The sequence below is a fragment of the Aureobasidium melanogenum genome, assembly GCF_000721775.1.
Source record: "Aureobasidium melanogenum CBS 110374 unplaced genomic scaffold scaffold_7, whole genome shotgun sequence".
Taxonomy (NCBI): domain Eukaryota; kingdom Fungi; phylum Ascomycota; class Dothideomycetes; order Dothideales; family Saccotheciaceae; genus Aureobasidium; species Aureobasidium melanogenum.
The window spans coordinates 152,747-176,233 of record NW_024470059.1 but is presented as its reverse complement, the minus strand read 5'-3'; the positions used below and the strand labels follow the sequence as shown (position 1 = coordinate 176,233).

Below are 23,487 nucleotides of genomic sequence, written 5' to 3'. Positions count from 1 at the left end.
TTATTGTTGCAAAAATTTTCCAAGTGGCCAGAACTTGCAAAGTATGAATGTACTTGAGCCTTGTGAGCATGCAAGTTGTTCCTGGAAGAAGAGAGGCACAGTCCCCATGCGAGCCGAAGCATGCAGCTCGGCGTAGAACCTTGACAATGAGGAGAGAAAGCTTCTGCAATTTGTTAGGCATAAATGCAGATACTAACAAGTCTCAGGGACCAGAACGTTGCTTGCCTTTCAAGAGGTGGTAATCGAAGACAATAGTGTCAAAGCAGGGCTTGCCTGTGAGAAATTAAGTTAACCTCATCGGGACGGTACGAGGCTGGTTTCCGAAAGGATTACCGCAATAATTCCTCAGGGATCATTAGCGGCAGGGGACATTCATCACGATGTACATAGGAAGACCGATGTAATGGGCGCAGGCGCGAAAAAAAGGAGGGGAATGGCAACCACTAGATGTGGTGTGTTGAAGCCCTGGCAAGCAAGTGCTGGGTCATACTGCAGGTTGGCTGTGGAGGACCGGGCCTCGTAGAGACTCTAGAGGCCCTGCTGCTGCGGCCGCTTTGTTGGCCGCCTGCAGAATTGCATGCACAGCCATAAGGGAACTCCACACGGAAGGGTAACCCGCCCGCATTCGTCTCAGAAAGCCGGTAGCAGATGATCGGCTTCGTGCTTTCTGTGGGCTGAAGATTGATGGTGGTGGTGGTGGTGTATGAAGGCCCGAGCGCCGACAGCACAACACAACACAAACACCAATGGTGTCCTGGCATGGCATGTTTCGATTCTTATTGACCCGGCCGTAAAGCAGATGTATATTGCTGCTGATATCCCGTCTGCAATCGTCCTCAAAAGGACACTTTTACAACGTAAGCGTGAGACCAGAACTGTTGAGTACTGAAGCTCCAGGCGAACAGTTGTTTAGACGGCGCCGTCGCAGACGACCTCAAACCCTCGTCATTAGGCGGCCTGCAATGCAGCGTGTGAGAGGTCAAACCGAGCGAGAGACATGCTTGATGGTGTCTCTCCACAGCAGAAAGCTGCCTTGCATTATTGGATCAGCTCACAAAGCGGCATGACCGGCTTCGAAAAGAAGCAGAATTGACGAATCGCAAGTCGATGTGAGATCCTTTTGATTAAAAGTTGATGTGGGCCGAGGCTATGTGCGGGGCGGTTATGCACCTGCTTCGCGACTGGGAAAAAAGATAACAATGCTTTGGCCAATCAAAAAATGGTATGCATAAAAAAAGAAGAAAAGCAGAAAAATGATGGATAAAATGGATGACAAGACGATTGGATGAAAGTCGTGGATTTTGGATGGGCAATAGCCGGTCTATCTGAGAAAGATTCCATAAAGTAGAAAAAAGAAAAGGTCTCTTACCGGACCGGTCATTGTTGTTCATGATACGAGTGTGGTGAGGTGGACACTAGCGTATGTTGGATGGGTATGACAAAGGCTGCTGCAAGCAATATCAAGCGACGGGATCGTTGATCTCGCGAGACTCAAGGCCGACACTCAAATCGGGGATATCAAATGTGGGTGGAAATGGATGGTTGTAGGCGATTGACGGTGCATGATCGTATTTATCGCTTGATGATGGTCAGGACATCTTCGTCGGCAAGCTCGTGAGCAAGGCCGACTCTTTGAGGCTGATGTCTGACTGATTTGCCGTAGACAATGGCAACCTTGAATTGTTCGACGATACTCTTGTGGATGGCGTTACACTAGGCAGGTTGTTAGCTTGAAACTGTGGAACAGGAGACTTGAAGACATACGAAGTCCTCGACTGTGCGAGCATTTGCTCTCAGAACGACGGGAGCGGTGTAGTCAGGAGCTTTGCCCTTTGGCTTTGTGTAGACTCGGCACAAGTTGAGCTTCTCCCACATCTGTTCCAGAAGTTCGTCAATGTTCCAGCCGTGCTCGGAACTGATGGGACAGGCGTTGGGGATACGGTATAGCAGATCGAGTTCCTCAATTGAGATGGCATCGATCTTGTTGAGGGCGTAGATGACAGGAATATAACTTCTGCTCTTTGCTTCCAGGACATCAATCAAGTCATCGATAGTGGCGTCGCAACGGATGGCAATGTCAGCCGAAGAGATCTTGTACTCGGACATGACGGCCTTGATTTCGTCGTGGTCGATATGTGTAAGGGGAACGGTGTTGGTGATGCTGATACCACCCTTGTCCTTCTTCTTGAAGTGGATGTTTGGTGGAGACTTGTTGATTCTGATACCGAAGCCTTCCAATTCGTTCTCGATAACACGCTTGTCGGTAAGAGGCTTGTTGACATCGAGGACGATGAAGATCAAATGGCAAGTTTTCGCGACAGCAATGACTTGACGACCACGACCCTTGCCGTCCTTGGCACCTTGAATGATACCAGGCAAATCGAGGATCTGAATCTTTGCGCCGTTGTACATGACTTGACCAGGAACAGTGGTGAGGGTTGTGAATTCGTATGCAGCGGCCTCGGAGTGTTGGCCAGTCAGTCTACTCATCAGGGTACTCTTTCCGACCGAGGGGAAACCGATGAAGCCACTGTCGAGGGTCAGCTTTTGTGATGTGCCAAGTCGAGTGGATGTACGTACACACTGGCAACACCAGTTCTAGCAACATCGAAACCAGCACCACCACCGCCACCACTTGACGATGGGGTCAGGAGTTCTCTCTTCAGCTTTGCCAACTTTGCCTTCAACTGACCTGTTGTGGTGGTTAGTCGAATGTCGTGTGGCTCTTTCTCTGTCGTGGTTCTGTACCCAAATGGTAGGAAGTGGCCTTGTTCTTTTGGGTCTTGGCCATCTCATCTTCGATCTGCTTGATCTGTGGTGCGAAATGGGTTAGCAATGAATTTTGTCGGAGTCTGTATCGCAGAGGCGGCGCACCTTGTCGACGGTAGTCGCCATGATGAGTGGTGTTTGTGTGGAACGGGGCGACTAGTGCGCGGGAGTCGAGTATATCTCGCGACGTGTGGAGCGAGGGTGGATGGTCGAAATGTGGTATGGGCGCACGCGAGGGCAGTGGGTTGTGAGAAGTCGAAGTTGCAAATTTGGCTGCTGCAATTGGGAATGACGACTGCGGGGTTGTTCTTTCCTTTCCCGCATCGCCGCCTTCTTTCTGCAAGGGCCAGGACAGGTACAAGACCATTCTTATCGCATATACTTTCTCTCGAATGCGACACTTCAGATGTTTCTCTCTATCATCTTTTTCGTCGACTGACTTGTTGCGTGAATTTCTCATAAGATATGGCTCATCTGGATGGCCGAGTCAAGCAGGTAAAGCCCGGCGACATTTTGCATCATGAGGCCCTGACATTTGATGATTGCGTCAAAATATCGCCGACTTCTCTTTGAACAAACATCAATACAAATACCACAACCATCCATGGCCTAACCACCTTCTCCTATTTTTGCTTCCTCCGTATTGACATACTCGTCCCCAACAATCAATTGCAACATCACCTACAACCCATAGCCGCACCGTCTGTCTTTCGAATCAACCATGTCTGTTGCAGCACCACTCTCATCCATGGTCAAGACGCCAAACCAACCTCACCTACACTGTTGCGCCACTTGTAAATCTGCCGTCTCTGACGATCCTTTCGGCCATCTCGTCCGCGACATCCGCCAGTACTTGGGTCCCTCTTCTGGTATCGACTCGGCTCATGTCGACCCCGATCAAATCAAAGCCATCATGGCGAAGTACACTTCCGATCCAAGGCACTGGGAGCGTTACGCTCGTGCAGACAAGAGCAGGGGTTATACGAGGAACATCGTCGATAACGTTAACGGCAAAGCGAATCTGATCCTCATTGTCTGGAACCCTGGCAAAGGAAGCTTGATCCACGACCATGCCGATGCTCACTGTATCATGAAGATCCTCAAGGGCAACCTGACAGAGACCATTTATCACAAGCCAGAAAGCGGCGACAACTCTGTCCATCCTCTGGAAGTCAAGAAAGAGACTGTATACCACCCTGACGAGGTCACCTACATCTCCGACCAGATTGGCCTTCATCGCGTCTTCAACCCCGACCCTGTTGAACCTGCCATGTCGCTACATTGTGAGTGACTTTTGGCCGTCCCCATATCTGCCCATCTCCTGCTAACCCTCAAGCAGTGTATACACCCCCGAACGCTGCCGAGTTCGGCTTCCATGTCTATGATGAGCGAACAAGCAAGAGTTCCTTTGTGCCCCCTCAGTACTGAAATCTGTCTCTACCATCTTTTCTTAACATATATGTCTATCATTTCTGGGGGCGCTACGGTCAGGATTATACCCAGCATACATTGGTCAGGAGAACCCGGCGTTGCTATTGAATCATTCTTTCGACTTCACTTTGATCTCATCGATTCATACTATCGTTACTTGTTAATGTTCACACAGGCCTTCTTCGCAACCAAGGCCTTCGAGTCCAACAATGTCGCGTGAATAACAACTTTTCTTGTCTGATACAAACAAATCTTGGATTCCTATCCACCTTCGAAGTTCAATCGTCCGTACATCCACGAATCGACCTTTCCTCTTGCCTATCTTCGGATCTCAGCAGTAACAGACCGTGTATCTTTCAGAAACATCATTTCTGAACAACAAACCCAACGGCAAGTCATCTTGAATCAAAGAGGTACTTGTATCTTGACAACGCTCCCACCACCAACATGTATCAAACTCTCCAACCCCTTCACTTCAACAAAGTGACGACTCAGAAAGTTCCTTCCTCCATTACCAGAACCGCCTTCCTCACTAAACCTACAAACAAACCACACATGTAAAATATGGCCTCCTACTCCAAACCCCACTCGTGCTCCAACTCCAACTCACCCTCCAAATCCTACTCCTACACCATTCGATACTTTGATTTCATCCTGAACCCTGAGCAGGGCCTCGACGATGTAGGAGCGGCGGTACGGAGGGGCCAAACAAGAGACGAGGGTGAGGTTACTGAGCAGGTGGTTAGTGAGTCGCTTCCCCAGCCTGAAGGGTTGGAGCCGTCGGCTGGTGATGTCGAGCAGAGTTGTAACAACCACGATGGTGTTGATACGAAACACCACGATACCCCCTTATCCGGCTACGACCCTTTCGAGGATGACAACCCCCTCAGAGAGAAGTATATGCAGGACAAATTCTCCGATGCTGTCACAGAGCCTGAATTCAACACCAGGTCTGTAACATCACAAGTCAGGGATTCTCAACTTACCCCTGAGCAAATTGACCAATTGCTCAAGCTGTGGGAAACTCCAGAACTCATCGAAGAACATCACAGAAGCAGGTTGATCCGAGATCTGGAACGGGAGGATAGGGTTGCTGAAGAGGTCTCCAAGGAAGAAAAGGAGGCATACATATACAAGCGATTGGATGGAATTCCTGACGAGTCAAGGGGGTTGGAGTGGAGTTGTGGAAATGCAGTGTAGTTGTCTGGACTGGGAAGGTTCCATAGAGATGTAGTTGCTTTGATGTATCTCTGTGGAAAGGACTGGGTTTGGGAAAAGTATTGTGCATCTTTACAGATATATTGTGGTAGTGTTTAGTATATCGGGATAGATCAGATAATATGCTTATCATCCCAATCCCGCAATCACATCCCCAAGCCCCGTCATCCCCTCCATCCAAACCTCATTCTCCATCTTCACCACCTCTTGATCCTCTTTTACATCATCAGTCCACCTATACACATAAACCCCCTTCATCCCCGCTTTTTTCGCACCCCTCAAATCATACGCATGAGCAGCTACCATAACGCACTCCTTTGCTTCTCGTCCCAAAAGCTCTATGACTTTTGCGTAGCTCTCAATGGCAGGTTTATAAACTCCAAGCATTTGTGACGAACAAAGCATATCAAACCCCAAGCCAGAAGATTTACAAAGGTCGAGTTGGAGACGCGTGGTTCCATTCGCAAAAACCACAATCTCAAAACCTTTGGTTTTTAATTGCTCTAGGATTGGGTTAACATCTTCCCACGCAGGTAAATGATGCCAAGCCTTGATAAATCTCTCCTTGACGCCAGGAGCACAAAACACATCTCTGGCAACGGAAAACTCGTCTAGGGAAAGAGTCTCGTCGTAAGTGTGTGCGTGGGTGATCTATATCTTCGGGTGGCAGGTTTTGGGATTGGTGCAAGGCGGTAGAGTCGAAGTAGGCTTGTCGCCATAAGAGGGCGAAAGAGGAGCGAAGGGGCTCTGGGAGGGAAGAAGGGAGGGTTGAAACGATGTGGGAGTGCCAGTCTAGACATGTTCCCATAAAGTCGAAGAGGATGGTTTTGATAGGCATGGGGTGGTGTTGTGGTGGGGTTGTTTTGTTGAAAGGTTTTGATTATAATGCTGGGTTTGATGGACGAGGTATGTTTGTGGAAGGCGGTTGCATGTCATCGGAGGGAAAAGAAAGCGATATGCCTAGTTGTGGTATGTATTGTAGAATTGGTCAGAAAAGCGCGATCGCTGTTTGCGTTCGGAGGGAGTAGTGTTTGTTGCTGACTTGTTGCTTGACGGATTTGCTGCTGCGATTGCTGCTGCATGTGCTGCAGGGGTGGAGGTGTTGGCAACTTGTATGTTTTGTCTGACATACTGCGTTGTTTGGTCTGATCTGAGAGTGTGAGAAAGAGAGGTTCCTATTGGTTTTACGAATGACTGGGCGTAGAATTGAAGAAGCGATCTCTTTGAGAAATATCGAGTGAGATTAGAGCGTTGAGTATTATCGGTGAGGGATTGACAAGCTACGCGCCCGGGTGATGCCTGACTGCATGGCAAGGCAGTGTAACATTTGGCATAAGGATGATTGGGTTGGTCCGATGCATTGTGATGTCATAGCCGTGCTGTGATAGAGTGCGGTGTCAAGTGTGTACAGACATAGCTTGAGCGAGACCTTATCGAGTAGAGTCATGTCGAGAGTGAAGCTGTAGGCCTTCGCGAATTTCTGGTTGACAAAATCGACATGATCGACCGCAACGCAATCCTGTGGCCAGCGCGATATGCAGAACACTCTCTCCTGACCAGTGTTCCCCAGAAGTTCAACTGCTGGGAGGCATATAATGTCTCAGCATTAGATTATGCAGCACTCTGCATTAGTTCTTCGATATACTGCTCAACTTTCTTCGCAACTAGATCGTTATGCTCTGTCTTCTGTCAGAACGCTTTGCAACTGCACACGAGAAGATAACTTACTGATACAGAACCCATGAGGGGTGCCATGAGTATCAATCTGCATAGTAGGCTTATCCTCTTCACCCACTTTACCTGTTGCAGCTCTGGCAGCAATGAGCTCGTCTCGAGTCTCGTTGGCAACCCAGTGGTCATCAGTGCCAAAGTAGAAGTACAGTTTCGTTTTGTTGCTGTTCGCGTCTTGTGCCTTTGAAATGCCCCAGAGCTCATCGTCCCAAGCATCGGTGGTGATAGTCTTCATCTCATGACCAGCGAGGAATCTGATCTGTATTAGCGAGAGTCGTGGGTTTGGCAGAAAACCCCGAGACTTACAATGCTTGCCTGACACCGCCTCTGCTCTTGATGAATGCAGTTGTGGTCTCTGCGGCGGGAGCAGGAAATCCAGTGACGAGACTGACAAGACTTTGCACCGCAGTAAAAGGAACCCAGGAGAAAAGTAGACGTACAACAAAGCCTGCAACAACAGCAAAGTACGGAATAGCGAAAAAGAACTAGAAAAACACAATCAATGGACGATGTCAAGCAGGTGAAGCAAGGGTTGACGGTAGATAGCACATTCATGATGAGTATGGAAGATATGGGAAAAACATACACTGAACTTCTTGCCGCTTGGACTTTTTGCGATGTGAGTGACCGTAGGAAACAGACAGATTCCGCCAATGACTCTGGCATCATTGCTTAATTGCTGAGTCGTTGGGCTTTGTTTGCGTCGCCTCAAGACCTCGAGCAAGATATACGAGCCCACTGAATGACCCATCAATATTACCTTCGTAGGATGGTCTTGTGTTGCATGACCCTCGATCGCTCTCTCGAGCATCTGGCCTATGTGTTCCATTTGCTGTTCCAGATCATACGGTCCTTGAGCATTGTCATTGACAGCATTTTGATGTTTGTCGTCTTGCACTCCGAAACCTCGAAGACTTGTTCCTGCAACTTTGATGTGACGATTCGAGTACTTGGTGCGAAGGCTATCAAAGCACAATGTCAGGAATGTGCGGTAGTATTCAATGAGGCCAGGGTTCCCAGTAATGAAGAAAAGCAGCAGCGGTTCATAAGTCGAGCCACTTGGAGCAATATGGGAGAGTTCGATTGAGTCTTGGACTGTCATTGTGAAGAGTCGTCGAGTGTTTCCAGAAATGTTCGAGGACCGACTTGGACCGGCTGCTGTGCAGCAAGCGCGATGATGCGCGCGCATACAGCATGACCAGGTGTGGAAGCCCCCTGTACCTGTCAATTGTCCGAAGCTAGTGCTGGATCTAGTAATCGGTCATGAGAGAACATTGTTGATCTATTCATTGTGAGCATAAAATGTAGCCGCCGTAGTGGTTCTTGCGACAAGGCAGACACTGCACAAAATCGCATCTCTCAAATATTCTATAATCGATCAAAGGGCGAGACGAAGAGGGCGACGGTACCTGTCACTCACAGATCGCGATCGTAGCCGCAATGTTGCTTTTTTACCTGTGTTTCACCCACAAGAAGTGAATGTCACCGCTCAAAGTGGAAGTTGTGAGGTAGCCCCTGCCTGTTTTGTCTCGGCGAAAACGCCTTCCGACGTGAATAGTGAGCTTTGGACTGGGCACGACCAAGGGGCGGAAACAAATGCCACAACGCCCGACGACAGAAACTCGCCCTCTCGAAGCACTCGCAACCCACGCCAAAGCGACACGCGCTGCACCACCACAAATCGACAACAAAGCACCACCACCATCCACCGCCATCTCCGAAAATCACAATATCGACACGACCATCAAAATCGAACCTCAGTTTTAATACTGGAGGCTTTTTATTAATTATTTGCGTTGCGAAGGCGGTTGCGCGCGGTTTTTCCTTTGCTCTCTCCCTGTTCCTCCATCCCACTTTCGCGACACGCAAATTTTTCCCCCGAGGACAGCTTTTCATTAATCCAACGCCAAGCCTTTCTGACTGCATAAATTTTCATTCATCACCACAACTTTGCATGAGAGTATGCAGAGCACTCGTGCCTCCGGTGCACGCTTCAGGCAGAGGAAACTCTCGACCAAGCATCCGCTACAGGTCGTCAAGGAGAATGAAATAGAGACCTTTGCCATCGATGAGGACCCTCAACGCCACATACCTCATGTTGAGACTGGTGTAGAAAAGGCAGAGGAGACAGAACACCATCTCCAGGCTGTTATTTCTGCCTCTGCCGCCGCGTCACTAGGTGCCAAAGTCAACCAAGTCTATATTCCAACTCCAGAGACAAAATCGAGTGGTATTCCATATGATCAGTTGTATCCACGACATTTTGCTGAACCTGCGACCTACATTCGATTCAGTTCAACGGTTGAGGACTGCATCGGACATCAGTACAATATCGACGACGAGGATGATGTCTTCTTGCTGAACTTCAACTCATCAAAAAAAGACGATGAGAAGCTCTCGGAAGATCTCTTCGAAGAGCTGATGAGCTTCTTTGAGCTCAAGTCTGACAAGAATCATCCTTTCGCCAATATTTCCAACGCTCCGATTCTGACACTCGAAGAAGCCGAAAGCTACTATGACGACCCAGAAGATGAGACAAACCTTTCTGTAGAAGCTCGAAAGTGGGCCAAGGATGTGTACGAACACTGGCGTTCGAGAAGAGCGCAAAATGGCAATCGCTCGCTTTTGTCAAGCCTCAAGTTCGAGACTGGAGCCGATACTGACGACAACGACGCCTACGTTTGTTTCAGACGTCGCGAAGTACGACAGGCTCGCAAGACCAGAGGTAGAGATGCTCAGGTGACTGAGAAGCTCAAGAAGCTGAGGAGAGAGCTTGAGGATGCAAGACAGCTTCTCATATCTGTCAATCAGCGCGAGCGTTTGATCAAGCAGAGGATAGAGACAGAACGCAAAGTGTTCGAACAACGCAGTGAGTTGAAGAAGGTCAAGGTGGCGCAAGGAATCAAGGGTGAAAAGGGAGAAGACGAGGAACTCCTTGTCAACCAAAGAGTAAGTCATGGTCTTGTTACCGCCATTGTGGTTCGCATGCTGATGTTGAACAGCCCACACCAAAGCCCAGACCAACGAAGGCCGATGGACAAAGGCCCACAACACTGCGTCTCCCTGGCACGAGGGCAGAGGCAGTCCGAGCAGCGCCGGAGAACGATCTTGTGCAACTGTCAGACATCCAGGAAGAGGCAGCCGCGGCGATCCAGCGATCAGTCGAAGAAAAGATTGGCCAGCATCGCAAGTGGAACAAAGATTGGGTCGACAATACTTGGGGACCAATCACACCGCCAGCCGAGCCTTCTTCAGCGTCTGGATATCTGCCACGCATTGAAGAGGTTCAACTGCCAACGCCGCCAGCATCTTTGCATTCAGAAACATCACAAGATCATGTCAAGGATGTTGAGATGAAAGACGCAGACTTACCTACACCAGTCAGCGCTGCGCAAGAACAACCACCTCGTACCATGTTCCGCTTCAACTCGCCGCCACCCGAGGCAGGATACGAAAGACCTGCGTACAGGCGACGATTTGGTCGTAATGGTCGACTGTATATTGAACAACGCAAGCCGCGCATGTTTGTTCAGAGCAAAGGCGTGATAGGCGACTCCGATGATGAAAGTGATGGCGAGACGGTCGTATATCCTATGGATTGCTACGACACTCTGGGCATCAGCTATCGGGCTAGCATCCTGGCACCGCGGAGGCCAGTCGACCCGACAGCAGACCATGTAGCGCAGCTGAGGCGAGCAGCAACCAGCGGCGATGTGGCCATGACGGGTGGTGCGTCGACGGCGGGCCATGGAACCAGTCATGGCCAGGGCGAGAGTGGAAGTTGATTTGAGCATTTTTCTGACGAAAACTTTTTGTGATACCACTTTTTTTTCCTTCCCTTGACGACTTTTGTATAGTAGATGAGAAACGTCAAGCATTGCTCGGTCTCAGAGACCATTTTTCCTCTCAATCTTGGATCGAGTCCGAAGTCCGAAAGATAATTTCTCTGGTTGTGATGATTCGCTTAGGTAGGGCCGAGTCCTGATTTTGAGGTGTCCGTAGGGCAAGACAAAGCAGACACTGCTAACTTTCGGTATACGATGCAAGGCGGAAGCATTGCAACTGTCGAAGTCCTTGTGGTGAGTGTCGTTGCTTCTACCAGGCGATGTGCATCTCAGGCGGTAAGCGGGGCGGCGGTGGTACAAGAAGAGGAGACGAGTACAGGCGCTGGTGCCAGAGTGATGCGGGTGGGTACACTCAAGGCTGGCCAGGAAAGTATGTTCTCATCTGCTGACTTCAAGGGGCGAGGAAGATTGGCGAAGAACAAGACCATGATTGAGGCGGTGCTGTGTACAGAGGAAAGTGGTTTGAGTTGGTGAGTGAGATGACAATGATCAAGAGAAGATGGAAAAGAGAGAAAAAGAACAGAGAGAAGCCATGAGAAACAGGCCGGACGACGACGAGGTGCTCAGTGCAGAAAAGTGGTGGTGTGCTCTTTGCAGAGGTTGTTGGTAAAGAAGGTAATATGAATATCACAGACGAGGCCAAGGCCAGGGCCGGCCATCAAGCGCTGCCACTTTTCCCAATCTGGTTGGCGTCAAAGTCCCTTCTGCATCCAAGTCCGTCGCTTAACACCGTCCGTCGTACCTGCTCTACCAATCTCACATATCCACCAAAATGGCCATCGCAATAGGTCTCGAAGGCTCTGCCAACAAGCTCGGTGTCGGCGTCATTCTCCATCCCTCTTCCCAAGCCGACAGCCCTCAGACACGACAAGCACCTTCGAAACATGACAGTCCTCCGGTCCAAATTTTGTCCAACCTGCGTCATACCTATGTCTCGCCTCCAGGCTCTGGTTTCCTGCCCAAGGATACCGCTGCCCACCATCGCCGCTGGGTCGTACGTCTAGTCAAGCAGGCCATGAAGCAAGCACGAGTCTCGGTCGACGACATTGACTGCATCTGCTTTACCAAAGGCCCTGGTATGGGTGCTCCTCTCGGTGCTGTCGCTATCGCTGCTCGTATGCTATCCCTTCTCTGGAACAAGCCACTTGTTGGTGTCAACCACTGTGTCGGCCATATCGAGATGGGTCGTGCCATCACTGGTGCCCAGAACCCTGTCGTCCTCTATGTCTCCGGTGGAAACACCCAGATCATCGCATACAGTGCTCAACGATACCGTATCTTTGGTGAAGCCCTTGACATCGCCGTTGGTAATTGCCTGGACAGATTCGCCAGAGTTCTAGCTATTAGCAACGACCCTGCTCCTGGTTACAACATTGAACAAATGGCAAAGAAGGGTAAGGTCCTGGTCGAGCTGCCTTACGCTGTCAAGGGTATGGATGTCAGTTTCTCTGGCATCCTCGCGCGTATCGAGGAGTTGGCAAAGAAGCTAGAGGCTGGTCAGAACGGCAAGACTGAAGTATGGAAAGATGAAGAGACGGGAGAAGACATTACTCGTGAAGATTTGTGCTTCAGCTTACAGGAGACTGTCTTTGCTATGCTGGTTGAGATTACCGAGCGCGCCATGGCCCATGTCGGTGCAAGTCAGGTCTTGATTGTTGGCGGTGTCGGCTGCAACGTCAGACTGCAAGATATGATGGGTATGATGGCAAGTGAGCGAGGAGGAAGCGTCTATGCAACCGACGAGCGCTTCTGCATTGACAATGGTATCATGATTGCCCACGCTGGTCTGCTTGCCTACCGTATGGGTCAGACGACCGACATCATGGACAGCAGTTGCACGCAGAGGTTTAGGACGGATGAACCCTTGATCAATTGGAGAGACTAAATCTCGTTCTTCTGGTACGAGAAGGTCATGCCAAACTACCTGTGTCGCTCCTCATCACCTATCGACTGGTAGCCTTGTCTGCGTTGCGTTACCAGACAACGCTCAAGCTTGCATCGACATTTCAATCATCATCAGAGTCCTCGGCCTTGACGATCTTCTTGACAGCAGAAGACTTGTTTCTCTTGTTGACGAGAGCTCTTCCCTCATCGTCTTCATCGCCGTCCTCGTTCTCAGCATCCTTCTTGGTGCGCTTCTTCGAGGGCGTGGGAGTAGCAGCAGCCTTCTTGCCCTTGGCGGCGGGCTTGGGCTTAGCCGGGGTGTCTATTGTTGTGATTAGATGCGTAAACATATCGCGTCGAAGATCTGACTCACTGGGTGCGGTGGGGAGAGGATCGCCATCAACGTCAGTGAAGAGCTTCTTCTTGATAACACCTGAAGAGGAACAACAGTCAGCATGAACCGCGCGATAATTCTCTGCGGGCATCGCATAGCTTACCCCAAGTGTTGGATGTAGTCTTCATGGTGTTGAAGCCAGCAGCCTTCATGAGCTTTTCCATGTCAATCTGGTCTTGTTAGCTGAGTGCGATTGGATCGTGACAGACAATCTCTTACCTCAGGTGGACCAGACTTGAGGCAGCGCCAGGCAGCCTTGAGGACCATCTCCTCCTTTTCAGTAAAGACCACGGCCTTCTTGTCGGCCTTGACAGGAGATTCGCCGGTGGATTCGTTGTCAGACATGATGGGTGTGTCTTGAGGATGATTGAATTGCAGATGGGTTTTTGTGTGTGATGGAAGAAGAGGAAGAAAACTTCGAACTCTTGTTGTGATTTATAGTCCAATCATCACGTCCGTTGTGCCCGACAACACGGCCTGCTTAGTCGCTGACTTCGTGGGTGTTTTTTGCTTTCACTTTCTCTCCAATTCCCCTTCTTTGTTGTGGCTTCTCTGCCTGACCACCATCTACCAACTTCTTTTCCTTTCCTTCTCACGCCCACTCCACACTTTGGTCAGGCATCACTCACTGTCGAGTTGTCCACTCTCGTTAACTCACAACCTTTTGTTGAGCATTGCTCAATCTGAACCAACAGCCACAGCTTCAACGTCCTTGAGCCTCGCCGCCCATTAATCATTGATCTGTATATCATACAGAAAGTCGACATCTCCAGAGGTGAGAGCTGCCGAGAGGTGCGGTTGCAAACTGACGAAACCAACTTCACACACAGCAGCCAACCTTGACAACGACCTTCTATACTATAGCAGTATCGACTGAGCAGTCACCGTCACCTTCAGTGAGTCGATCATACCAGACTGGCAAGTATATCCACACAACCTCCTTCCACCTCACCTTTACTCTCCTCACCTACCATTCCTTCATTGGTTGCTTCCTATCCAGGATCATCTTCCTTCCACAACATACTCTTGGATTACTTCATCCAATATCACCTCAGCTCCAGTAACTCACCTCGATAATACTTTTGCTTTGTATGTCTTTCAAGATCTCCCGCTTCAACTACAATCAATACTGATAGATCTTTGCATCAGAACTAACCATGCGTGAGACGCGCCTTCAGACCAAGAAGCGCGCCGAGGTTCGCAAACAGGTCATCGAGAACATCAAGAGCAAGAACAAGAAGAGAGAGGACGAAGACACCGAGAACAACGATCCTGACGACTCGACTACCGCCATGGCCAACAAGTCTACTCAGGATCCACCCGCAGAATATGTTCCCACTGGAATTTTTCCTCTACTTCGCCTGCCTACCGAGGTGCAGATCATGGTCTACCAATACGTAGTTGAAGATCAAGAGGAAGTCATCATGCTTGAGAACGCCCAGACTCCTGCACTCGCTCGTGTCAACAGATACCTACGCGCAACTGTGCTTCCCATCTTCCTCGGCACCAACACTTTCCGTGTCTTCACCGAGGAAGCCCCCATCGCCAAAGACGCTCAGGCAAAGGAAGCCAAGTTCAAGATCCACAACTCGGTCATGGAGTGGTTGACACCTCTGGGCTACAAGACTCCTCTCTTCAAGAGTCTGGTCATCCACTTTGGCGTGCAGAACAACACCGAGGTGGTTCTCCAGTGTTCGCGCAAGGCTGGCAGCAAGATCGGCACCTTCACTGTCAGACACGAAGCCAGCTGCCGCTACTGCTCCAAGCTCGGCGAACAATACCCACTCTTCCCTCATGCCATCTTGGACAGCCTGCCCACCCACGACCAACTTCACCGTATCGTTAACAAGAATGAAGAACGCAGCATCTCTGTTGGCATTGAGCATGATCTTTCCCTTGCTGACCTCGAGAAGAATGTCTTTTCGAGATTCACTGGTATCAAGAGGGATGCTCTGGCCCTCAGTATGGCTAACATCATGGGTCTTGAACGTGTCATCAACCAGGGACAAATAACTTTCGCCATGGCTGTTCACACTATCAACATGAAGCGCATCAGCGAGACTCCTTGCGTGATCAAGTACAAGAATGTCACCTACGTTCTGCGCAAGACTGCTGACACCTGAAGTGCCGAGGATACTTAGTGTATGGAAGGACGATAATCTGATATGGACCGAGGATGCAGCACTGGGACTTGATTTCTTGCGATGCGATGAGATGTCTTTGGGGAGGAAACAGGTTTTGAGACAGAGGGCTTGAACATGCAGACACAGGACACTCTTTCTGACATTCACCTTTTGAGTATCTATCTTGCGATCTCATTCTCTGGAGGAGATTCTTTGGGTTTACTTTTATGCAGCAGTGGAAATTGAATACTGTCTTTCCACGATCTTCGAGCCTGACCTCCACGTAGATAGACAGCTCAAGCAGTAGAATAGTTGGTAACATGCACAGTAGATCACGAAGAATATGAGAGCTTATGAGGGGGCACGAACTCCCTAAAAATCCTCCAAAACATGAAAATTTTTTGTTTGTCAAAAATAGCACGAGGTGAAGGAGTGAAAGTGTAAAGCCGCAGAGCCAGGGTGCCTCGGCAAGCCAAGACCAACCTTCGGACTCAGGCAACTACGTCAAAGGGCCTTCGCATTCGACAAAACTTCCAAGTTGCGCCCGTCCATCCACCTTCTCCTCTCAACCCAAAGGTTGCGCAAACAATATGGCCTCTCTCTCCTTCTCTCTAGGCAACTCTTCAAAACCCTCTCAGCGAAAATCATCTCCACCACCACCGTCAAAAACAACAAATGGCACGAAACGCGCTCACGCCGCTTTACTCGACGATGCCAGTGACGATGACGAAGAAACCAACTCCAAACGCCAAACAATCACGCACTTTGACAGTACAGCTGGAGGTGCTGTAAACACCCATGCACCCAAAAAAGAAGAAAAGAAACCTTTGGTTATTACAGCATTAGCGAATAGAGATTGGAGGGAAGCGTCCAAACGCCAACGAGCCCAGAAATATGGAATTACGAGTGAGCAATTGGATGCAAAGACCCAAGGCGCACAAAATGCAGAAGGAGCGGATAAAGTGGTTAAAGAGACGGAAGCTGTCAAGTATGGATTAAATGTATTTGCGCCATCGGCAACTGCAGATGCAGAATATACACAACAAGATCAGGAACCAGAACAATTGCCAGAGGACAAGCCCGAGCAGCAAAAATCAGCAGATCAACTTGCCATCGACGCCCTTATGGGTGCAGCACCTACATCCACCCTCACAATCCCCACAACAGCAATCACAGAAGAGGACGCCTTCAACGATTCCTACCACTCCGCTCCTCCGGCACCCTCTCTCTCCGACTACGCAGCCGTTCCAGTCGAAGAATACGGCGCAGCAATGCTTCGCGGTATGGGTTGGAAAGGTCCCTCTGCCGTCCCCTCAAAGCCCACCAACGGCAAGAAAGCACTTCCCCCTGCCAAAAGACCTGCTCTGCTCGGCATCGGCGCGGACCCCAACGCAGCAGCCCAAGCAGAAGAACTAGGCGCATGGGGGAAATCCTCCTCCCGTGGACGAAAAGAACCAACAATGTTTATTCCCGTATCCATGAAAAATAAGAAAACAGGAGAAACGCTTACGGAAGAAGAGTTGCGAGAGAAGATCCGCAGAGACAAGGAAGAAGCAGAAAACCAACGATTTGTGGTCAATGATTTGGAGATCAGGGACAAGAAACGGGAAAGAAGGGATGATGAAGGCAGAAAGAGAAGAGATGATTATTCAGACGACGAAGAAGAAAGACGCCGACGCAGAAAAGACTACGACCGCCACGACTACAAATCCCGAGACTACGATCGCAGAGACAGAAGAGATCGTTCTCGCGACCGCGACAGCAATCGCGAGAGCAATCGCGACAGCAAAAGAAACCGTTCTCGCGACTACTACGACAAGAAATCCTCATCTCGACGAGACAGGTCTCGTGATCGCGAATATGACAGAAGAGATAGAGATTACGAAAAATCTTCGAGTCGACGGGATAGAGAGTATGAGAAATCTTCGTCGAGAAGAGATAGGAGTAGGGATAGAGATTATCATCGCTCTTCAAGGCGATAGAAAATGTACAATGGCATTTTTGAGAGAGGTTGATGTGGATGTCACTTCTCGAGACTTTATTGATTGTTTCTGCTCTCTGTGGGGTTTGAGTGGCTGGCTGGTGATGTGTGTGAAGTCAAAGAGTATTTTACATGCCCCTGTTGTCCTGTTCGAGTCTTCAGCGCGAAGATCCGTTCCCTTAAACACTTAGATGCAGAGTGCTGATGCGGATAGTGCAAGATTGGAAATATGTTCCCAAGACTCGAGAAGGGGAGAATCCTTATGACATTGCAAGCTCAGCCCTCTTTGCATAGCGGCTTCCGTGCACTTGTATCAAAACAACTCCCTCAACTCAACCCTAGCGCAATAAGCTCAAGTGAAAATAAAATATGCCGTATCAATACCTCGTACCCATCGACTCCTATCTCACCTCAACACCAGGCCCCTTGCTCACAGCCCCATCACCCTCATACCTCAAATCCTCACCAAAACTCTTTGCCCTCTCCGTCGTATGTGTGATATCCTCCAAACTCCTTCCTCGAGTTTCATCCAAGAACAACCAAGCCCCTCCCGCAATGATCAAATCTGCAACGCCCCAGAACAAAAATGTGCCCCAGCCCATGTTCTTGATCATGTAGGGTGTGCTGATCGAGTAGACAAAGTTGAAGAGCCATTGCGAGGATACGGCTATACCGATGCCGGGTTCTCTGATGCGAGTAGGGAAGATTTCAGACACAGTAGGCCAAGGCAAGGGTCCCCATGACCAATTATATATGGAAACGAAAAGGTATATCAGGGCAACAGTGGCGATACCAGAAGATGTTACTGTAGCATCGCCGGGTGGTGGTTTGGATCTGACAACAGCAGCGGTGCAGATCTGGCAAGCAGCCATGCCAAGTGCTCCCAATGTGAGGACGATTTTGCGGTTCACTCGCTCAGCGACGAAGAGGACGAAAGTCAGGCAGGCTGCTACCTTGATGGCGCCGAAGATAGCAGTGAGAAGCAGATCATCGTTGCCTTTGCTTCCTACCAGGAGTTTGAAGTACTGTGGCCCGTATGTTGCAAAGGCAGTCGCTCCGGTAGATTGTTGAGCAACAAAAACAACAGCGGCAGTGACCGTACGCTTCAAGTTGTCGGGTTTGGTGTAGAGTTCTCTGAACTGGAAGCCTTCTTTCTCGCGTAGCTCTGTTTCAACGCCGAGGCGGATCTCGTCCATTTCCAGTTGAGCGTCAGGTCCGCTGTCGGCTCTGATCCATTGTAGAGACTCCCAAGCTTCTTGGTGACGACCTTTGAGAGTCAGCCAGCGAACTGACTCCTTGAGTGTGAACATTCCGAGGCCGAGAAGAGCGGCAGGTAAGATCTGGATGCCGATAGGGATCTGCCATTGCCTGGCCTCGCTGGTTGAGATGTCCTTGCCGACGCCGTAGTCGATCCAGTATGAGGTGAAGATACCTGATCGAGTTAGACATGGCTGTGCGTCACAACAGCTAATTACATACTTACCAAGAGTATAGAAGAGCTGATAGAAGCTGCCAATCTGACCACGCAGCTGTTTTGGAGCCATCTCACTCGAGAACATCGGCACGACTACACTGCTTCCTCCCAGACCAATACCAGCAATCAACCGAGCAGCCAGGAAAGCGCCGAAGGAATGTGTATTGATAGTCTGAATTATGGCGCCAATGACGAAGATGGTCGAACACAAGACTAAAGCCCATTTGCGACCAAATCGATGTGTGACTGGCCAAATGGCGAAACATGCGAGGAAGGCGCCCAATTGTTGGAGGCCGACTGACAAAGAGCTGTTGCGAGTCGCTTGCTTTTTAGTGTAGCCGAAATCATGTTCGAAGGATGCAAGGGTCAAAACTCCACCTGGACGACAACGCGTTCAGCAAGTGTCAGAGAAACATATTACCATGAGGCTCATACCAATGATGCCGGAGTCATATCCGAATAGAAAGCCGCCCATACAGACCACACAGCCGAGCCAGTAAGCTCTAAAGGTACCCGCTCGCGTCATGTTGGACTCGCGACGAACAATCTGCTCTGTAATGTCTGAAGACGAGCGAGACAACAAAGCGACCTCAGGACCCACGGGACCGGAATCATCGTCCATCTTATAAAGCTATGGCATGCAAACACGATCTAGAAGGATCGTAAGCGACGTGGAAAACAATCATGGGCATGGGATCAGAAACATGATGCGGCAGCCGCGAGGAGGATAATAGCCTGACCGCCTGCAGTGGTACACGGGCGCTCCTCCCTTTTCCAGAAGGACGTTCAGAGGCTCTGCTCCAGTAACAAGACATTTGACCTGCTCGACGGAGCTTGAGCTCAATTGATTGGTAGCTGTTTATGCGGCTTGGCATGTGACGTTTGTCGATCAAGGATGTCGCCAACCTTCGGCTCGATGGTGTGCTTGAGGGGTCATGGCCTATCCATCCGATTCCATCGAACAACGACATTTATCACATGTTGAGTGCATCTTGTTCTACCGTGACTGAAACTGCCTGAATTGAATCGATTGACACCACTAAGTGAGCAATGTGTCGGCGGAAAGTCGTCGCGTCTCACAGAGCTTGGTTGAAGTGTGATGCCACCTCCGCAAAACCTTCCCCAGAAATGCGACTGCCATTTTGGGCATCGTCGTCTGGTCGATAGGTATCTTTGCTTGCCAAAGCAAGAAGTTCTCAAATCTCTCGAAAAATACTTACGAGGCCATTAAAAGCAGTTTTTGTGTTCCACAAGACGGAATAAAAATTGTCTCGATATTGACTTATCGATCAAGCTATTTCACAACATTAGGCGCTGCCACGCTGGATTGAAATCCATTGGTCGCGGGAGTTGGTGATGAACAGTCATGCGTAAGATCGAGACAAGAAAAAGCCAAAGGGAACAGAAGATACAGTCAAGGAAGTCTGACAAGAAAAACTAGTAGTGCTAGTAGTAGAGCTGGCTAAGACGCACTCGCAAGCATGACTGATAGAAGGCACATTCTGGTTAGGGATGGGAGAGTTGGGTCTCTCATATGCTTACGCCGCCGGAGATCAGTACTGATCCGTGAAAATTGACGATGCCGAACTTGGACAGCCTGCGGGAACCAAAGTAGAGCTCAGAAGTTTCCTTCATGGCAGACTGGGCTTCAGTCTCATCAATCTAAGACCGACTTCTAAAACCATATCATGAAAACCCTCTTTGGTAGACAGAGTCTGCTTTAGTGTGTAGGATTGTTGTGCACCATTTAAAATACGCCCAAAAATAGAAACCTTCCTCGAAAACCCAAAAGTAAACAATTGTATCATGATATTCTTTTTCTTTTGGAGACCCTACATAGTGTTCTGCTAAATCTACTTCGAAATCATGCCACATATTCAAGTCTAGGGGTTTCAAATCGCTGCTGCTGTACGTTTTGTGCTGTAGCTCCTCCTGCATTTGGCACGAGGCGAGATGCATCATAGTTCTACGAGTTGGAGACATAATAATCGTACGAACTATGAACGAAGTCACTATCTACAGACCATCCAATACACGAGAAAAGAGCGAATCCAGATTCATGCCCTCGGCACCTCCACTTATCTACATCTACAAATTATCTGTGACAGCTAGAGAGAAATCAATCAATCTAGGCCTCAAGCTCAACGACAGGACCAGCGCGACCATCAATCTCGTGCACCTTGTTTGGTACTTCGAGTTCGGGCATTCCAACACTAGGACCTCTTGCAAACAGTTCGTGAGGATCGACGCCTTGGATTTCATGTCGTGTCTTTGAGTCATTAATCCAAGACGGGTTCTCCTCTGTATGGGCGTCCTTTTTGTTGGTTGGATAGTTTGTTGTTGTGGAACTAGATACTATAACTGGCTCTGAGTGTTGACGACGTCTACGGATCAATCTCCACGCTAAGAAACCAAGAATTGTCGCTAGAAGAGCTACTCCTGCGATGGCTATTCCTGCGATGGCTCCGGTACTAAGTTTTCGGTTCCCTTTTTTGTGTGACTCTGATTCGGGAGGATAGATTGGGACCAAGTCCTGGGAGACACCTCTGCCTGGGAAGACAGTTTGTGATACGGAAAAGTTATGTCGGTCATAGTCAGCCACGACGTAAGCTTCTTGGAGGAAGACACGTCCAAGAGTATACTGACTGGGGTCCTGAGCCCGTTTGAGCGGGAAGTATTTCTGTTCAGACTCCACGTATGGTGGTTCAATGGTTAAGTCGAAGGCAGCGTATGGAAGAACTATCTGCACGCTGTTGCTAGTGCTAATTGGAGAGCTGCCATTCGTGAGATTGAATTTGAAGCTTGCATTCTGTGCAAGGAGACTGTTGTGGGTGTCGTTGTCGAGCAGGTAGAGCTCGTAGGTCGAGTCCCAAGTAAGATTGAAAGCTTGCTCGAAAGCATGACAGGTCTCCAGAGGCAACCAGAGGTGAGAAACCATAGAGTCGATAAATATATTGATGGCTTGAGTCAGGAGTGGCGAGCTTCCCAAGGAGTCATATGTGATCGAAGTCAAAGAGACAAGCAAATCCCTCGACTGGTCCGCCCCAAAAGGAAAACTCACCCCATTATCCACGAACCGAGTAGTGTCATATCCCCCGAGCGTAAGACTGCCAAACGAGTCCTGGCCTCGGTAGTATGCTCCTGCAGTGTACGCCCAACTTAAGCTGGGAATCACACTGCGATTGAACAACGTACTTAAGAGGCTTGGCTGAGGATCTACAAAGTTGGTAAAGTTGACTCCGAAGGGTGAGAGTCCCAAGCTGCCTACCCAGTACTTGTTATTCACCAGGCCAGCGATGAGCGTATGCTGTATGGAACCCAGACCAGAGTTTAGACCGAGCGAAATCGAGTCGAACCCGTAGGAAGCATTGTCACCGAGATCAAGCAGACTTTCCTCGTAAGTTGGTAAGCTGAATATCCCATCGTTCTCGAGACCTTGTATCGACCAAGAGGTTGACTCGTTGTGTTGGAAAAGATCTCCACGGGACTGTTTGCAGCTGGACAAATCCAGATTTGGGTTGACAATGGTACAGCCCTCCTCCAACACAGCCCAGATTGCACTTCTGGATGCATGTCAGCAATTGTGCATGAGACATGCAACATGACGTCTAGAGTTCTCACCCCGCATTGGCCGATGTTCCCGGCAGAAGACGGACAGTCTGAGCAGGCGTGCCGATGTTGACGAAGAAAGTCGACCACTTGTTATCTGCGCCATCCCTAAAGCAACAGTCAGAACATTTCTCCAGGAGACGTTCTCGTCCGATCAACACTACCAGTATTCGCTTGGAGGTACACTCAGTGGTCGAATCGACGCGTTACCAGGTTTCGCCACAACCGACACAACGCAGATTGCGATAACGAGCAGCTCCAACATCTTCGTAGGAAAGACGAGAAATCCAGGCTTCAGAACCAGCAGGACTATGCATGGTCAAATCCTCGAACCTCTTCAGATGCGGGGAACCGCTAGGATGCGACCTTATCAATTGTAGCCTCATCATGGTCACGGAGACCTGCAGAGCGGCACATCATTCTCACTCTATTGCGTGGGAAGCGCCACAAAAGATGAGAAGGCTGATATCAATTCTTTTGGGTGTCAAGGCTGCGTGCTACATACAGATCCCATGAACCTTTTCCTACGGTTGGCCTTCCTTTCAAGGCTTGGACCGGCGCCCAAGATAGATCAAGTGACGAAACACATCTTTCAGCTGGTCAATATTAACGGCGGAATATGAACATGGCTGTCCTGGTTATCTCAAAGGCGCAAGGCTCATCAGATACTTACGGACATTCAGCTTAAGCCACTAAAAGCAGGCTGACATGCGCTCAAGAAGGCTGAGAAGATACTGAAAAGCCCAAGGATGCTCACTTAGCATATATTCCACTCAAGTGTCCTCAAGTGGGTGGATTGTGACATCTGATTCATCTTCACCTGGACACAAGACACAAGTATATCGCAAACATGAATCCAATTCTTCAGCATTTTTGCCTAGCTTGGATTATATCGAGCACCTTTGCATGGTCTACCTGTAACTACGACACAGGAACACCAGCAATATGTAGGTGCTATAGCTGCCGCTATCATCTGATGTATTGTTAACACCCTCCTCAAGCTCCAGTCCCGCCTCTACATACGCGCT

The 23,487-nt window shown here is 49.4% G+C and overlaps 12 protein-coding genes across 12 annotated transcripts; 6 read left to right on the top strand and 6 right to left on the bottom strand.

Annotated features, from left to right (window-relative positions):
• Positions 1–1,572: 1,572 nt before the first annotated feature.
• Positions 1,573–2,895, bottom strand: M437DRAFT_83472 (GTP binding protein-like protein; the record flags this gene model as incomplete). The annotated part of the gene is made up of 5 exons (XM_041027941.1): positions 1,573–1,713; positions 1,765–2,530; positions 2,581–2,692; positions 2,749–2,812; positions 2,875–2,895. The coding sequence occupies 5 exons, from the start codon at positions 2,893–2,895 to the stop codon at positions 1,573–1,575; spliced, it is 1,104 nt and encodes a 367-aa protein (XP_040880777.1).
• A 622-nt stretch (positions 2,896–3,517) lies between these two features.
• Positions 3,518–4,197, top strand: M437DRAFT_45778 (cysteine dioxygenase; the record flags this gene model as incomplete). The annotated part of the gene is made up of 2 exons (XM_041021141.1): positions 3,518–4,052; positions 4,109–4,197. 2 exons carry the CDS (start codon positions 3,518–3,520, stop codon positions 4,195–4,197), a joined length of 624 nt encoding a protein of 207 aa, XP_040880776.1.
• Positions 4,198–4,764: 567 nt separating this feature from the next.
• M437DRAFT_65074 (uncharacterized protein) lies at positions 4,765–5,400 on the top strand (the record flags this gene model as incomplete). The annotated part of the gene is made up of 1 exon (XM_041024543.1): positions 4,765–5,400. One exon carries the CDS (start codon positions 4,765–4,767, stop codon positions 5,398–5,400), a length of 636 nt encoding a protein of 211 aa, XP_040880775.1.
• Positions 5,401–5,547: 147 nt separating this feature from the next.
• M437DRAFT_74329 (HAD-like protein) lies at positions 5,548–6,256 on the bottom strand (the record flags this gene model as incomplete). Its single annotated transcript, XM_041026218.1, has 3 exons — positions 5,548–5,653; positions 5,708–5,982; positions 6,026–6,256. The coding sequence occupies 3 exons, from the start codon at positions 6,254–6,256 to the stop codon at positions 5,548–5,550; spliced, it is 612 nt and encodes a 203-aa protein (XP_040880774.1).
• A 773-nt stretch (positions 6,257–7,029) lies between these two features.
• On the bottom strand, positions 7,030–8,251 carry M437DRAFT_74328 (uncharacterized protein; the record flags this gene model as incomplete). Its single annotated transcript, XM_041026217.1, has 4 exons — positions 7,030–7,097; positions 7,147–7,403; positions 7,456–7,634; positions 7,736–8,251. 4 exons carry the CDS (start codon positions 8,249–8,251, stop codon positions 7,030–7,032), a joined length of 1,020 nt encoding a protein of 339 aa, XP_040880773.1.
• An 863-nt stretch (positions 8,252–9,114) lies between these two features.
• On the top strand, positions 9,115–10,787 carry M437DRAFT_14722 (uncharacterized protein; the record flags this gene model as incomplete). The annotated part of the gene is made up of 2 exons (XM_041018777.1): positions 9,115–10,098; positions 10,152–10,787. Coding segments are annotated over 2 exons (1,620 nt in total), but the record flags the coding sequence as incomplete, so codon positions are not given.
• Positions 10,788–11,766: 979 nt separating this feature from the next.
• M437DRAFT_45509 (peptidase M22, glycoprotease) lies at positions 11,767–12,879 on the top strand (the record flags this gene model as incomplete). The annotated part of the gene is made up of 1 exon (XM_041021092.1): positions 11,767–12,879. The coding sequence occupies one exon, from the start codon at positions 11,767–11,769 to the stop codon at positions 12,877–12,879; it is 1,113 nt and encodes a 370-aa protein (XP_040880771.1).
• Positions 12,880–13,109: 230 nt separating this feature from the next.
• Positions 13,110–13,617, bottom strand: M437DRAFT_65071 (uncharacterized protein; the record flags this gene model as incomplete). Its single annotated transcript, XM_041024542.1, has 4 exons — positions 13,110–13,186; positions 13,252–13,311; positions 13,376–13,442; positions 13,492–13,617. The coding sequence occupies 4 exons, from the start codon at positions 13,615–13,617 to the stop codon at positions 13,110–13,112; spliced, it is 330 nt and encodes a 109-aa protein (XP_040880770.1).
• An 803-nt stretch (positions 13,618–14,420) lies between these two features.
• On the top strand, positions 14,421–15,395 carry M437DRAFT_46090 (uncharacterized protein; the record flags this gene model as incomplete). Its single annotated transcript, XM_041021206.1, has 1 exon — positions 14,421–15,395. A coding segment is annotated over one exon (975 nt), but the record flags the coding sequence as incomplete, so codon positions are not given.
• A 590-nt stretch (positions 15,396–15,985) lies between these two features.
• On the top strand, positions 15,986–17,377 carry M437DRAFT_74323 (uncharacterized protein; the record flags this gene model as incomplete). Its single annotated transcript, XM_041026216.1, has 1 exon — positions 15,986–17,377. One exon carries the CDS (start codon positions 15,986–15,988, stop codon positions 17,375–17,377), a length of 1,392 nt encoding a protein of 463 aa, XP_040880768.1.
• Positions 17,378–17,777: 400 nt separating this feature from the next.
• Positions 17,778–19,376, bottom strand: M437DRAFT_45750 (MFS sugar transporter-like protein; the record flags this gene model as incomplete). The annotated part of the gene is made up of 3 exons (XM_041021138.1): positions 17,778–18,808; positions 18,860–19,228; positions 19,286–19,376. 3 exons carry the CDS (start codon positions 19,374–19,376, stop codon positions 17,778–17,780), a joined length of 1,491 nt encoding a protein of 496 aa, XP_040880767.1.
• Positions 19,377–20,978: 1,602 nt separating this feature from the next.
• M437DRAFT_45830 (acid protease) lies at positions 20,979–22,572 on the bottom strand (the record flags this gene model as incomplete). Its single annotated transcript, XM_041021155.1, has 2 exons — positions 20,979–22,410; positions 22,472–22,572. Coding segments are annotated over 2 exons (1,533 nt in total), but the record flags the coding sequence as incomplete, so codon positions are not given.
• Positions 22,573–23,487: the final 915 nt, after the last annotated feature.